The sequence below is a fragment of the Anolis carolinensis genome, unplaced genomic scaffold (genome assembly GCF_035594765.1).
Source record: "Anolis carolinensis isolate JA03-04 unplaced genomic scaffold, rAnoCar3.1.pri scaffold_14, whole genome shotgun sequence".
NCBI classification, from domain to species: Eukaryota; Metazoa; Chordata; class Lepidosauria; order Squamata; family Dactyloidae; genus Anolis; species Anolis carolinensis.
Window position 1 is genome coordinate 835,001 of NW_026943825.1, and position 14,313 is coordinate 849,313.

A 14,313-nucleotide genomic window follows, 5' to 3' on the forward strand; every position below is an offset into this window, starting at 1 on the left:
AAATTTGGCCACAAAAGACATAGTCACCCAATCTATGTCTTTCAATAAAAAAACCCTAGAAAAATACAGTCCAAAATTCAATAATGTCTGTTTTTCCCATGGAGTAAACAACAAAACCACTGGACCCAATGACACCAAATTTGCCCACAAAAGACATAGTCACCCAATCTATGTCTTTCAATAAAAAAACCCTAGAAAAATACAGTCCAAAATTCAATAATGTCCGTTTTTCCCATGGAGTAAACAACAAAACCACTGGACCCAATCGCACCAAATTTGGCCACAAAAGACATAGTCACCCAATCTATGTCTTTCAATCAAAAAACCTAGAAAAATACAGTCCAAATTTCAATAATGTGCGTTTTTCCCATGGAGTAAACAACAAAACCACTGGACCCAATCACACCAAATTTGGCCACCAAAGACATAGTCACCCAATCTATGTCTTTCAATAAAAAAACCTAGAAAAATACAGTCCAAAATTCAATAATGTCCGTTTTTCCCATGGAGTAAACAACAAAACCACTGGACCCAATGACACCAAATTTGGCCACCAAAGACATAGTCACCCAATCTATGTCTTTCAATAAAAAAACCTAGAAAAATACAGTCCAAATTTCAATAATGTCCGTTTTTCCCATGGAGTAAACAACAAAACCACTGGACCCAATCGCACCAAATTTGGCCACAAAAGACATAGTCACCCAATCTATGTCTTTCAATAAAAAAACCCTAGAAAAATACAGTCCAAAATTCAATAATGTCTGTTTTTCCCATGGAGTAAACAACAAAACCACTGGACCCAATGACACCAAATTTGCCCACAAAAGACATAGTCACCCAATCTATGTCTTTCAATAAAAAAAACCCTAGAAAAATACAGTCCAAAATTCAATAATGTCCGTTTTTCCCATGGAGTAAACAACAAAACCACTGGACCCAATGACACCAAATTTGGCCACCAAAGACGTAGTCACCCAATCTATGTCTTTCAATAAAAAAAACCTAGAAAAACACAGTCCAAATTTCAATAATGTGTATCTGTTCTAGATACTTCACCTGGGATTAAATTGTGGAACTCAATGCCACAGGGTCTGATGGTGGGAGACGGATTGTAAGTGTATTAGAAACGGTGTTGAGATCCATGGCTGCCCTGTTTTCTCTCCGACAGAAGGCCACCCGCTCAGCCGCAGGGCCGAGAACAGGTTCTGCTCCAGAAGATGGACCAAGGCCACACCTGAGAAGACGGACTCTGTTAAATTGGGGGTCATGGGCCAGAGACCCCCCACGGCCTCACCTGTCTGCGTTTCCCTTTTGAGCCTGGGATGGAAACTGACCCAATAAAGGCCATTCAAACATTGCTGCCAATCGTCTCTCTGAAATGTATTTATTGATCACGGTGGTTCCCACACTTATTTGTCCTGGAAAGGGGGCGTGGCTTAGAGGGGTGGGCGTGGCTCCTGATCAAGGGGGCGGGGCTGAGCCTCCCCCTAGGAGGGGGAGATGGGCGGGGCCACAAATGGGCGGTCAGGACCGGGATGGGAGGAGTTACGAGCTCTGAGTCAGGGCTGAGCATCTATCTCTGTCCTGCGGAGCCTGCCAAGACACAGGGGGCGGGGCTAGAGGAGGGGGCGGGGCCTCTTCCCAAGTGCCGTGTTCTAACAAGCGCCTCAGGGGAGATATAGAGGCTCAGCCCTGACTCAGGCTCTTGGGAAGAGGCCCCACCCTGCCCCTAGCCCCGCCCTTTAGTCCTAAATGTCTCAGGAGAAATATAGAGGCTCAGCCCTGTCTCAGGCGCTTGGGAAGAGGCCCCGCCCCCACCCCTAGCCCCGCCCTTTAGTCCTAAATGTCTCAGGAGAAATATAGAGGCTCAGCCCTGTCTCAGGCTCTTGGAAGGAGGCCCCGCCCCCACCCCTAGCCCCGCCCTTTAGTCCTAAAAGGCCTCTCAGGAGAAATATAGAGGCTCAGCCCTGTCTCAGGCTCTTGGAAGGAGGACCCGCCCCCTTCCCTAGCTCCGCCCTCTGAGTCCCAACAAGCACCTCAGGAGAAATATAGAGGCTCAGCCCTGTCTCGGGCTCTTGGGAAGAGGCCCCGCCCCCACCCCTAGCCCCGCCCTTTAGTCCTAAAAGGCCTCTCAGGAGAAATATAGAAGCTCAGCCCTGTCTCGGGCTCTTGGGAAGAGGCCCCGCCCCCTTCCCTAGCCCCGCCCTTTAGTCCTAAAAGGCCTCTCAGGAGAAATATAGAGGCTCAGCCCTGTCTCGGGCTTTTGGGAAGAGGCCCCGCCCCCCCTCTGGCCCCGCCCCCATGTCCTAAAGGTGCCATCACCGCCCCCCTGGATCGCTCCATCACCCACTTTGTGAACCACTGCTATAGACTCTACTGTCTCCTTGCATCCCGTTTCCCTTTCCACAAAAACCCGGCAGCCCTGCCAAAAGCCCAGCTGTCTCTCATGGCCAGCGCACCCCATCAATCTCGTCCCGGGTTAACGCTGGGTTCGCACAAACAGGCGTTCTTCCATACAAAGGATGGAGAGACGTTTCAACACGGCAGCTGTTCCCTGTCGTCCAAGAAATGCAAATCCTTCACTCTTTGTTCCCTCGACTCTGAGGTTCAGAAATCGCTCTCAACTGGGGCGTGAGAAAGTTCCCTTTGGACTCAAAAGTCCCAGAATCCCTGGCTAGTTTGACGGTCCTGGGAGTTGTAGTCCAAGAGGGGATTTCCCCAGGCTGAATGCCTAACAAGTGAGGTGAAGAAAAGCAAAGAACAAGTGAACAAGTGAAGAAAAGAGTGTCACCTGGAGCCACAAAATCCAATGCAGGAAAGAGAACATTTCCTTATCTTAAAAAAAAAAGTTTTGAAATTCTACTATATGTGTGAATCGGCTCATCCGTGTAAGAGATCTGTAACCTTCCAAATACTCTTCCAAAAATCACCTGTCGGTCTGTTGACCCAGTTTGTTGGGTTTTGAATTAAAAATTTCCAGACTTATAGATGACTACTAGCTGTGCCCGGCCACGCGTTGCTGTGGCTAGGACTTAATTTTTCTTTTCTTTTGGTTGTATGAACGTAGAGGCATGGATGAGAGGTTGTGCTGTCAATTTTTGAGGTTTTGAGGCGTTTAGTTTAATTGTTTTGTCCGGTGCCGTGATTCCATTACCCTTTTATATATATAGACTAGCTGTGCCCGGCCACGTGTTGCTGTGGCTAGGACTTAATTTTTCTTTTCTTTTTGTTGTATGAACGTAGAGGCGTGGATGAGAGGTTGTGCTGTCAATTTTTGAGGTTTTGAGGCGTTTAGTTTAATTGTTTTGTCCGGTGCCGTGATTCCATTACCCTTTTATATATATAGACTAGCTGTGCCCGGCCACGTGTTGCTGTGGCTAGGACTTAATTTTTCTTTTCTTTTTGTTGTATGAACGTAGAGGCGTGGATGAGAGGTTGTGCTGTCAATTTTTGAGGTTTTGAGGCGTTTAGTTTAATTGTTTTGTCCGGTGCCGTGATTCCATTACCCTTTTATATATATAGACTAGCTGTGCCCGGCCACGTGTTGCTGTGGCTAGGACTTAATTTTTCTTTTCTTTTTGTTGTATGAACGTAGAGGCGTGGATGAGAGGTTGTGCTGTCAATTTTTGAGGTTTTGAGGCGTTTAGTTTAATTGTTTTGTCCGGTGCCGTGATTCCATTACCCTTTTATATATATAGACTAGCTGTGCCCGGCCACGTGTTGCTGTGGCTAGGACTTAATTTTTCTTTTCTTTTTGTTGTATGAACGTAGAGGCGTGGATGAGAGGTTTTGCTGTCAATTTTCGAGGTTGTGGGGCGTTTAGTTTAATTGTTTTGTCCGGTGCCGAGATTCCATTACCCTTTTATATATATAGATATAGGGCAGTCACAACAATAAAGACGAATGGTCGTCTGGTGATGAAAAATGCATTTAGGAGATGTCACGCCTTGTTGTTTGAACGGGGAATTTTTCTCGAGAATTTTGAACTTTGCGAGCTGACGAGTTGCACCTGCCAAGATTTCCTCTTCAACCCAAACCTTGAGCCAAGTCTCGCTCAACTCAAGCGACAGGCGTTGCTGCTTCTAGACGGAGCCGCTGCGCATAGATTGAGTCTCGCACTCGGCAGAGGGAGCGGGGCAGAGGAGCAACGCGAGTATAGAACTGGGTGCTTTATTTGCTCCCCGAAACCTTCCTCGAAAGACCGAAAACCTTTCGCTGAGCAAAACACGACTGCTTTTGAGTTCAAGGGAACTTGGAAACATGTGGGATACGAACCTGCGCTTGGACCACGGCAGGTAAGAGAGGAATTCTTCTATATAGAGCAAAACTTGTCAAGTCAGACTTGGAAAAGCCCAATACGATTTGCTTTGCTCCTCTGGCATTGCTTGAGCCATTTGGGGTGATTGCAGAACCCACCAAAATAGCAAAAAAAAAAGGGCTTTGTAGTGCAAATTTCAGAGAGTTCAACTTTCAGAAGTTTGTACTGTATATACTCGAGTATAAGCCGACTCGAATATAAGCCAAAAAAACTGGGAAAACTTTGACTCCAGTATAAGCCGAGGGTGGTAAATTTCAGAAATAAAAATAGATACCGATAAAATTACATTACTGTATATACTCGAGTATAAGCCAACCCGAATATAAACCAAAAGAACTGGGAAAACTTTGACTCCAGTATAAGCCGAGGGTGGTAAATTTCAGAAATAAAAATAGATACCGATAAAATTACATTACTGTATATACTCGAGTATAAGCCAACCCGAATATAAGCCGAGGCACCTCATTTTACTACAAAAAAACTGGGAAAATATTGACTCCAGTATAAGCCGAGATACCAATAAAATTACATTACTGTATATACTCGAATATAAGCCGACCCGAATATAAGCCGAGGCACCTCATTTTACTATAAAACTGGGAAAACATTGACTCCAGTATAAGCCGAGATACCAAGAAAATTACATTAAAGTATATACTTGGGTATAAGCCGACCCGAATATAAGCTGAGGCACCTAATTTTACCACAAAAAAACTGGGAAAACATTGACTTCAGTATAAGCCGAGATACAGTACAAATAAAATTACATTACTGTATATACTCGAGTATAAGCCGACCTGAATATAAGCCGAGGCACCTAATTTTACTATAAACTGGGAAAACATTGACTCCAGTATATGCCGAGGATGGTAAATTTCAGAAATAAAAATTACATTAATTGAGGCCTCAGTAGGTTAAATGTTTCCGAATCTTTACATCAAACTGTAATTTAAGATGGGGCTGTTCAACTTTGATTAAATCCTTATTTTCGCATTCTTCAATGTAAATGTGCTTATGTATCCTTTTAATAATCATAGAGTGAAATAATAAACGCAATAATAATAATAATAAGATCAGAGTAAAATAATAAATGTATTAATAATAATAAAAATAGAGTAAAATACAGGTGAGTCTCACTTATCCAATGTAGTGTCTTTCACTGCGCAGCAAAAGAGGGTTGGATTGGATGGCCTTTGGGGTCTCTTCCAGTTCTATGCTAACTTGTTAGTAACCCAGAAAGGAAAAATAAACCAATGGGTATCTCCAAAGTAATGATTATCCATCCCGCGATGGAATGTTTCCGCCTCTGGTCTCAGCCAATAAGCGCTGACTCTCCGTCTTGGGAAACGTCAACTACTTCTTTGACTTGCAGGAGCAAACACGGAGGCAATTTATTCCATAAACACTGAATGAGCAAGAGCACATGCCGGCACATTCTCAAAGGTTCAAAACGCCGAGGTGGAAAATGTTCCCGAGAAGGCGCACTGATGCTCTGAGTCACCCACGGCGCATGACACCTTCCCGAGTGTGCTCTTTAGAACACACTTTTCTCTATGATTGTTGCTACTATTACATTTATTTTACTCTATTTTTATTACTATTATTAATACATTTATTATTTCTCTATTATTATTATTATTGCATTAATTATTTTACTCTATTATTACATTTATTATTTTACTGCATTTATTATTATTATTATTACATTTATTATTTCACTCTATTATTATTATTATAACATTCATTATTTTTCTCTATTATTGTTGCTACTATTACATTTATTTTACCCTATTTTTATTATTCTTATTAATACATGTATTATTTCCCTCTGATCTTATTATTATTATTATTATTGCATTTATTATTTTACCCTATTTATTATTACTTGTATTATTTTCCTGTATTTATTGTTATTATTATTACATGTATTATTTTACTCTATTATTATTATTATTATTATTATTATTATAACATTCATTATTTTTCTCTATTATTGTTGCTACTATTACATTTATTTTACCCGATTTTTATTATTCTTATTAATACATGTATTATTTCCCTCTGATCTTATTATTATTATTGCATTTATTATTTTACCCTATTTATTATTACTTGTATTATTTTCCTGTATTTATTGTTATTATTATTACATGTATTATTTTACTCTATTATTATTAAAAGGACCCATAAGCACATTTACATTGAAGATGAGAATAACAATTTATTACATGTATTATTTTATTCTATTATTATTAAAAGGACCCATAAGCACATTTACATTGAAGAAGATGAGAATAACAATTTATTACATGTATTATTTTACTCTATTATTATTAAAAGGAGGCATAAGCACATTTACATTGAAGAAGATGAGAATAACAATTTATTACATGTATTATTTTACTCTATTATTATTAAAAGGACCCATAAGCACATTTACATTGAAGAAGATGAGAATAACAATTTATTACATGTATTATTTTATTCTATTATTATTAAAAGGAGGCATAAGCACATTTACATTGAAGAAGATGAGAATAACAATTTATTACATGTATTATTTTTATTATTATTAAAAGGACCCATAAGCACATTTACATTGAAGATGAGAATAACAATTCATTACATGTATTATTTTATTCTATTATTATTAAAAGGAGGCATAAGCACATTTACATTGAAGAAGATGAGAATAACAATTTATTACATGTATTATTTTACTCTATTATTATTAAAAGGATACATAAGCACATTTACATTCAAGAAGATGAGAGTAAGGATTTGATCAGAGTTGGACAGTCTTATCCTAAATTAGAGCTTGATGTAAATATTCAAAAACATTTAACCTACTGAGGCCTCAATTACTGTAATTTTATTGGTATCTATTTTTATTTCTGAAATTTACCACCCTCGGCTTATACTGGAGTCAATGTTTTCCCAGGTTTTTTGTGGTAAAATTAGGTGCCTCGGCTTATATTCAGGTCAGCTTATACTCGAGTATATACGGTAATGTCATTTTATTGGTATCTCGGCTTATACGGGAGTCAATGTTTTCCCAGTTTTTCTGTGTTAAAATTAGGTGCCCCGGCTTATATTCAGGTCAGCTTATACTCAAGTATATACAGTAATGTAATTTTATTGGTACAGTAGACTCTCACTTATCCAACATTTGCTTATCCAACGTTCTGGATTATCCAACGCATTTTTGTAGTCAATGTTTTCAATACATTGTGATATTTTGGTGCTAAATTCGTAAATACAGTAATTACAACATAACATTACTGCCTATTGAACTACTTTTTCTGTCAAATTTGTTGCATAACATGATGTTTTGGTGCTTAATTTGTAAAATCATAACCTAATTTGATGTTTAATAGGCTTTTCCTTAATCCCTCCTTATTATCCAACATATTCGCTTATCCAACGTTCTGCCGGCCCGTTTATGTTGGATAAATGAGACTCTACTGTATCTCGGCTTATACTGGAGTCAATGTTTTCCCAGTTATTTTGTGGTAAAATTAGGTGCCTCGGCTTATATTCGGGCCAGCTTATACTCGAGTATATACGGTAAATATTGGCATTGCAGTTTCTTTCCTGCAAGTAATGGCAGCCTGGTCCTTTGCTGTCAAGAAATGTGGGGCTAAGCATGCATTGATACTACAACTGGGTTATTTTCCTGGTGCAGACAACCCTTAAAAGGGTATTTTGTATGACTGGATGCTGCAAAAGCAAAGGCAAGAGAGATGCCTCTGTGATGACATCCAGAAGAAAGCCATTCATCAAACCCAATGTAAATATTTCCCACCAATGGACGGATCTTTGAAAGGGCGCCTTCTGAGCCACACGCCACGCTGGGCCTGATCCATAAGTTGACGGCACCCAACTTTGGCCTTCTTTCTTGGAACACATTTCTCTCCCCAAGGCCGTAGATATATATTAACTATAAATTGTTTGGAAGGAGGCGAGATAAATTATCCTTTGACTCCAAACATGCGAGAGTGGGCCAAGGATGGTGACAGGTTCAGGCCTGGCATTCAGAAGAAAGGCAGGCTCCAGAGCACCCACACCCGTCCTCTGCCCAGTCATTTAATAATAATAATAATAATAATAATAATAATAATAATAATAATAATAATAATAATAAGTAAAACAAGCAGTCAAAGAAGAAGAACATGCTCTGGCAGAATATGTAAAGCAAAGTGAAAAACCTGCTTTGATTGAAGTCAAAAATCAGAAACTTCTCAAAGCACAGCAGACAAAAAACCAGTACAAGAAAACCGCACTACAAACTAGAGCAGAATCAGTACAAGAAAACCACACTACAAACTAGAGCAGAATCAGTACAAGAAAACCGCACTACAAACTAGAGCAGAATCAGTACAAGAAACCCGCACTACAAACTAGAGCAGAATCAGCACAAGAAACCCGCACTACAAACTAGAGCAGAATCAGTACAAGAAAATCGCACTACAAACTAGAGCAGAATCAGTACAAGAAAACCGCACTACAAACTAGAGCAGAATCAGTACAAGAAAACCGCACTACAAACTAGAGCAGAATCAGTACAAGAAACCCGCACTACAAACTAGAGCAGAATCAGTACAAGAAAACCGCACTACAAACTAGAGCAGAATCAGTACAAGAAACCCGCACTACAAACTAGAGCAGAATCAGTACAAGAAAATCGCACTACAAACTAGAGCAGAATCAGTACAAGAAAACCGCACTACAAACTAGAGCAGAATCAGCACAAGAAACCTGCACTACAAACTACAGCAGAATCAGTACAAGAAACCCGCACTACAAACTAGAGCAGAATCAGTACAAGAAAACCGCACTACAAACTAGAGCAGAATCAGTACAAGAAAACCGCACTACAAACTGGAGCTGACAGCTGGCACTACAAAACATTGCATGGAAAGTTCCTTGACAAAATTGAAGGAAAAGCTGATAAGGAGAAGACCTGGCTCTGGCTCACAAATGGGACCCTGAAGAAGGAGACAGAAGGCCTGATAATAATAATAATAATAATAATAATAATAATAATAATAATAATAATAATAATAATAATCTTTATTTTTATATCCCACCCCATCTCCCCGAAGGGACTCGGGGCGGCTCACAATGGGACAAGCCCAACAACATCACAACATATTTGACAAAAACTTAAAACATTTCAACAATAAAAAAAATAATATAATGAACAATACATTAAAAATCCAAGCAGATAAAATCAGAGTAATTAAAAGCAAGCCCACCCAAATGTTCAAAAGCCAATTAAAAACAATGACTTGGAACTTGCCTGCGAGGACGATCAGATAATGATATGGAGAGTTTTTATAACACTTCCCATGTAAGTACATAAGCCACCAGTGTGACGCGGCAGCAAAAACAACCAATGCCATCCTACAGAAAAAAAGAACAGAAAAAAATATACTCGAGTATAAGCGGCAGAATCTCCTTGATTTCAGGAGCATAGAAAACTTTACCTTGTTACCTTCCAAGGTGACCCTGAGTTAAGACCGTGTTTGAACACGTGGATTTTAATATTGACACAAGGACAAACGTGGAACAATTGAAGAAGGAACGAGGCGAGATTGAGCTCTTTGACCAGCTTGGACTGATTCAGTTCCTCATTATTCTCATCTGCCTCAATGTCAATGTGCTTATGCATCCTTTTAATAATAATAGAATAAAATAATCAATGTCATAACGAGATCAGAGGGAAATGATAAATGTATTAATAATAATAACAATAATAATAATAATGAGTAAAATAAATGTAATAATAATAGAGTAAAATAATAAATGCAATAACAATAATAATAAATACAGGAAAATAATACAAGTAATAATAAATAAAGTAATAAATGCAATAATAATAATATCAGAGTGAAATAATAAATGTATTAATAATAATAATAATAATAATAGAGTAAAATAATAAATGCAATAATAATAATAATAAATACAGGAAAATAATACAAGTAATAATAAATAGAGTAAAATAATAAATGCAATAATAATAATATCAGAGTGAAATAATAAATGTATTATTATTATTATTATTATTATTAATAGAGTAAAATAAATGTAATAATAACAATAGAGTAAAATAATAAATGCAATAATAATAATAATAAATACAGGAAAATAATATAAGTAATAATAAATAGAGTAAAATAATAAATGCAATAATAATAGTAATATCAGAGTGAAATAATAAATGTATTATTATTATTATTAATAATAATAATAAAAAATAGAGTAAAATAAATGTAATAGTAGCAACAATAATAGAGAAAAATATCAAAGGTAATAATACCAGTAATAAGAGAGAAAAATAATAAATGTACCATATATACTCGAGTATAAGCCGACCCAAATATAAGACAACCAGACAACCCTCACCTGAGTATAAGCCGAGGAGGTTTTTTTCAGACCTAAAAAAGGGCTGAAAAACTTGGCTTATACTTGAGTATATACGGTAAGTTTCCTTGGGTGATGTCAATGGAAACTGTTTTTTCGAGACTGGGGTTCTAACACAGCAATAATAATAGCAACAACAACAACAACGTCTACTCAGGGTTCAAATTTACCATGGTTTTAAAATCAATGTAAGTGATGGAAGATGTCATTCAAATGGGTGACGGCCTGTTTGAATACCGCTTGAGGGAGGAATTGTTTGTTTGTTTGTTTACTACATTTATGCCCAGCCCTCTCTCACCCCGAAGAGGACTCAGAACGGCTTACAAGTTATATTTACATACAATATATTATATCATTAGCATAGCACAATAACACCATTATATATGATACCCCGCCCTCTCTCACCAGAACGGTTTACAAGTTATATTTACATACAATATATTATATATTAGCATAGCACAATAATACCATTATATATTACACTATACCACTCATTACATACTAGATATGCTGATGTGATCTAGATATGTTCTTCTCTCACAGCTCACGGCCATTTCCGTTCTTCTCCTTTTAGTTGAAGCTTTTGGTGGTCTTCAAAGCTCCGTCTTGGATGGTGGCACCAGAAGATGCCTCATGGTGAGAAGATGAACCTCTCCGTCTTCCCACCGTCTCCCAATCTCACCCAGGAACCGACCACGTCTTCCTCGGGCGGTGGCTACTCCTCGTGGGAGGTGGCACTGATCGTGTTCATCACCGGGGTCCTCTCCTTGGTCACCGTGGTGGGGAACCTTCTGGTGATGATCTCCTTCAAAGTCAACCGGGAGCTGAAGACCGTCAACAACTATTTCTTGCTAAGCTTGGCCGCCGCCGACCTCGTCATCGGCACCATCTCCATGAACCTGTACACGACCTACATCGTCATGGGTCAGTGGATAATGGGCTCCTTGGCCTGCGACCTGTGGTTGGCCCTGGACTACGTGGCCAGCAACGCCTCCGTCATGAGCCTCTTGCTCATCAGCTTTGACCGCTACTTCTCCATCACGCGGCCCCTCACCTACAGGGCCAAGCGGACCCCCAGGCGGGCGGCGGTGATGATCAGCATGGCTTGGTTGATCTCCTTCGTCCTGTGGGCCCCGGCCATCTTGTTCTGGCAGAAGGTCGTCGGGGAGCGGACGGTGGCCGACCACGAGTGCTACATCCAGTTCTTCTCAGAGCCCATCATCACGTTCGGGACGGCCATTGCCGCCTTCTACCTTCCGGTCACCATCATGGTGGTGCTCTACTGGAGGATCTACCAAGAGACACAGAAGCGGGCCAAGGAGCTGTGTGGACTCCAAGGCTCAGAGTTCAGTAAGAGCTTAGCGGTGGCCTCCAGAACCACCAGGAGTGGAGGAAGCGGAAGTAGCAGCAGCTCGGAGCCTCCTCAACCTCTCGCTCCTCCTCCAACATCTGGAGAACGTCCTCTGCAACGGTGCTGCTTTGCGGGGCCAAAAACGGAGGAGGTCTTCTTGGACCAGAGTAGCAACGGGAGCTGGAACACCACCGAGGACGAAGACGCCGGAGAGGCCTCCGCCGACTCCTTGACGTCGTCCGAAGGCGAGCAGCAGCCCTTCGAGCTCCACAACGTCTGCTCCGCCGTCATTCGTCTTCCCATGATCGGCACCATCGTGCAGACCTCCAAGGAGACGCAGCACAAGGAGCCCAAGACGGCAACTGGAACGGTCTTGGTCGTGATCCCGAAACCACCGCTGGGCCTGGACAAGAGACTCAAGAACGTGGTTTTAATGGAGAAGAACCAAGGGAGGAAGAGGAGGAGGAGGAGGAAGAGGAGGAGCCTCTCCAAGCGGAGAACCCTCTCGCTGATGAAGGAGAAGAAAGCGGCCCGGACCCTCAGCGCCATCCTCTTGGCCTTCTTGATCACGTGGACACCCTACAACATCATGGTGCTGGTCTCCACCTTCTGCGAGGGCTGTGTCCCTCAGAGCCTCTGGGAGCTGGGCTACTGGCTCTGCTACGTCAACAGCACCGTCAACCCCATGTGCTATGCGCTGTGCAACAGGTCCTTCCGCACCACGTTCCGGAGGCTACTTCTGTGTCGTGGGGTCCAGCGCCCATAAAAGAAGAGGTTGGAGAATCCATGGGAAAAGGAACCGTTCTCCTGGGCAATTCAGTAGAACGTTGGGTTGCGGGACATGAAAGCCTGGTTGGAGAACCTAGAACCACGTTCAACTGTCAGCTCACCGGATGTTTGGTTGCGGGGCAAACCTACAACCACGTTGGTAAACCTAGAACCGCATTCAACTGTCAGCTCACCGGATGTTTGGTTGCAGAACAAACCTAGAACCGCATTCAACTGTCAGCTCACCGGATATTTGGTTGCAGAACAAACCTAGAACCGCATTCAACTGTCAGCTCACCGGATATTTGGTTGCAGAACAAACCTAGAACCGCATTCAACTGTCAGCTCACCGGATATTTGGTTGCAGAACAAACCTAGAACCGCATTCAACTGTCAGCTCACCGGATATTTGGTTGCAGAACAAACCTAGAACCGCATTCAACTGTCAGCTCACCGGATATTTGGTTGCAGAACAAACCTAGAACCGCATTCAACTGTCAGCTCACCGGATATTTGGTTGCAGAACAAACCTAGAACCACGTTCAACTGTCAGCTCACCGGATGTTTGGTTGCGGGGCAAACCTACAACCACGTTGGTAAACCTCAAAGGCCATCTAGATGGTTTCATAAGACCATCAGTAAGCCAAGAGACTTCCAAAGACCATCTACATGGTCTTATCGGACCATCGGTAAGGAAAGGGACCCTCAAAGGCCATCTAGTCGGTCTCAGGACCATCGGTAAGAAAAGAGACCTCCAAAAGCCATCTAGATGGTCTCATAAGGCTGTGGCTGAGCAAAGAGACCTTCAAAAACCATCTAGACGATCTCCTAAGACCATAGGTAAGAAAAGTGACCTCCAGAAGCCATCTAGATGGTCTCATAAGGCCGTAGCTAAGCAAAGAGACCTTCAAAGACCATCTAGACAATCTCCTAAGACCATAGGTAAGCAAAGAGACCTCCAAAGCCCAAGTAGACTTTGAGGTCTACCCTTAGTCTAAAGTTTAGGACAGGGACCAGGCCAATGACGGGCCTGAGTTTGAGGACTCCTGAAGTAGTGCATCTAGCCATGTCTTTCTCAAACCCAACTCTGGATGTACAAGAGATATTTTGGAAGCTCCAGTCCCTTAGAAAAAAGGATTTGGAAATGATGGCAAGTCTTCTAGTCCAACCAATGTGCCGGAAATCCATGACGAAAGCATCCCTGGCGTTGGTTATCTCACCTTTTCTTTTTAGACTTCTAATGAGATTTCACCACTTTCCTCGATTGCTCCAGTTTTAAAAGCAAGGATATATTGTGGTTCTTAGTCTGCAATAAATTTTATAAATATTAAAGCGTTGCAAGATTCTTTGTGCCGTTCGCTTATCGACACAGATTTATTTTTCATGTCGGGAGCGACCTGAGAAACTGAGAGAGAATGGGCTGTCTGCAAGGATGTTGCCCAGG

At 41.1% G+C, this 14,313-nt stretch overlaps 2 protein-coding genes across 2 annotated transcripts in view; both read left to right on the forward strand.

Moving 5' to 3' along the window:
* Nucleotides 1–1,360, forward strand: part of LOC107983863 (solute carrier family 22 member 6-A-like) — a 20,434-nt gene extending 19,074 nt beyond the window's left edge. Inside the window, exon 10 of the mRNA XM_062964840.1 lies at nt 1,172–1,360. Coding sequence (XP_062820910.1) covers nt 1,172–1,241 — 70 coding nt within the window. The 3' untranslated portion in view covers nt 1,242–1,360. The remainder of the gene's footprint in view (nt 1–1,171) is intronic.
* Nucleotides 1,361–3,099: 1,739 nt separating this feature from the next.
* chrm1 (cholinergic receptor muscarinic 1) lies at nt 3,100–14,201 on the forward strand. The gene is made up of 2 exons (XM_062964842.1): nt 3,100–4,298; nt 11,325–14,201. Exon 2 carries the CDS (start codon nt 11,377–11,379, stop codon nt 12,865–12,867), a length of 1,491 nt encoding a protein of 496 aa, XP_062820912.1. The 5' UTR covers nt 3,100–4,298; nt 11,325–11,376; the 3' UTR covers nt 12,868–14,201.
* The last annotated feature ends 112 nt before the right edge of the window (nt 14,202–14,313 follow it).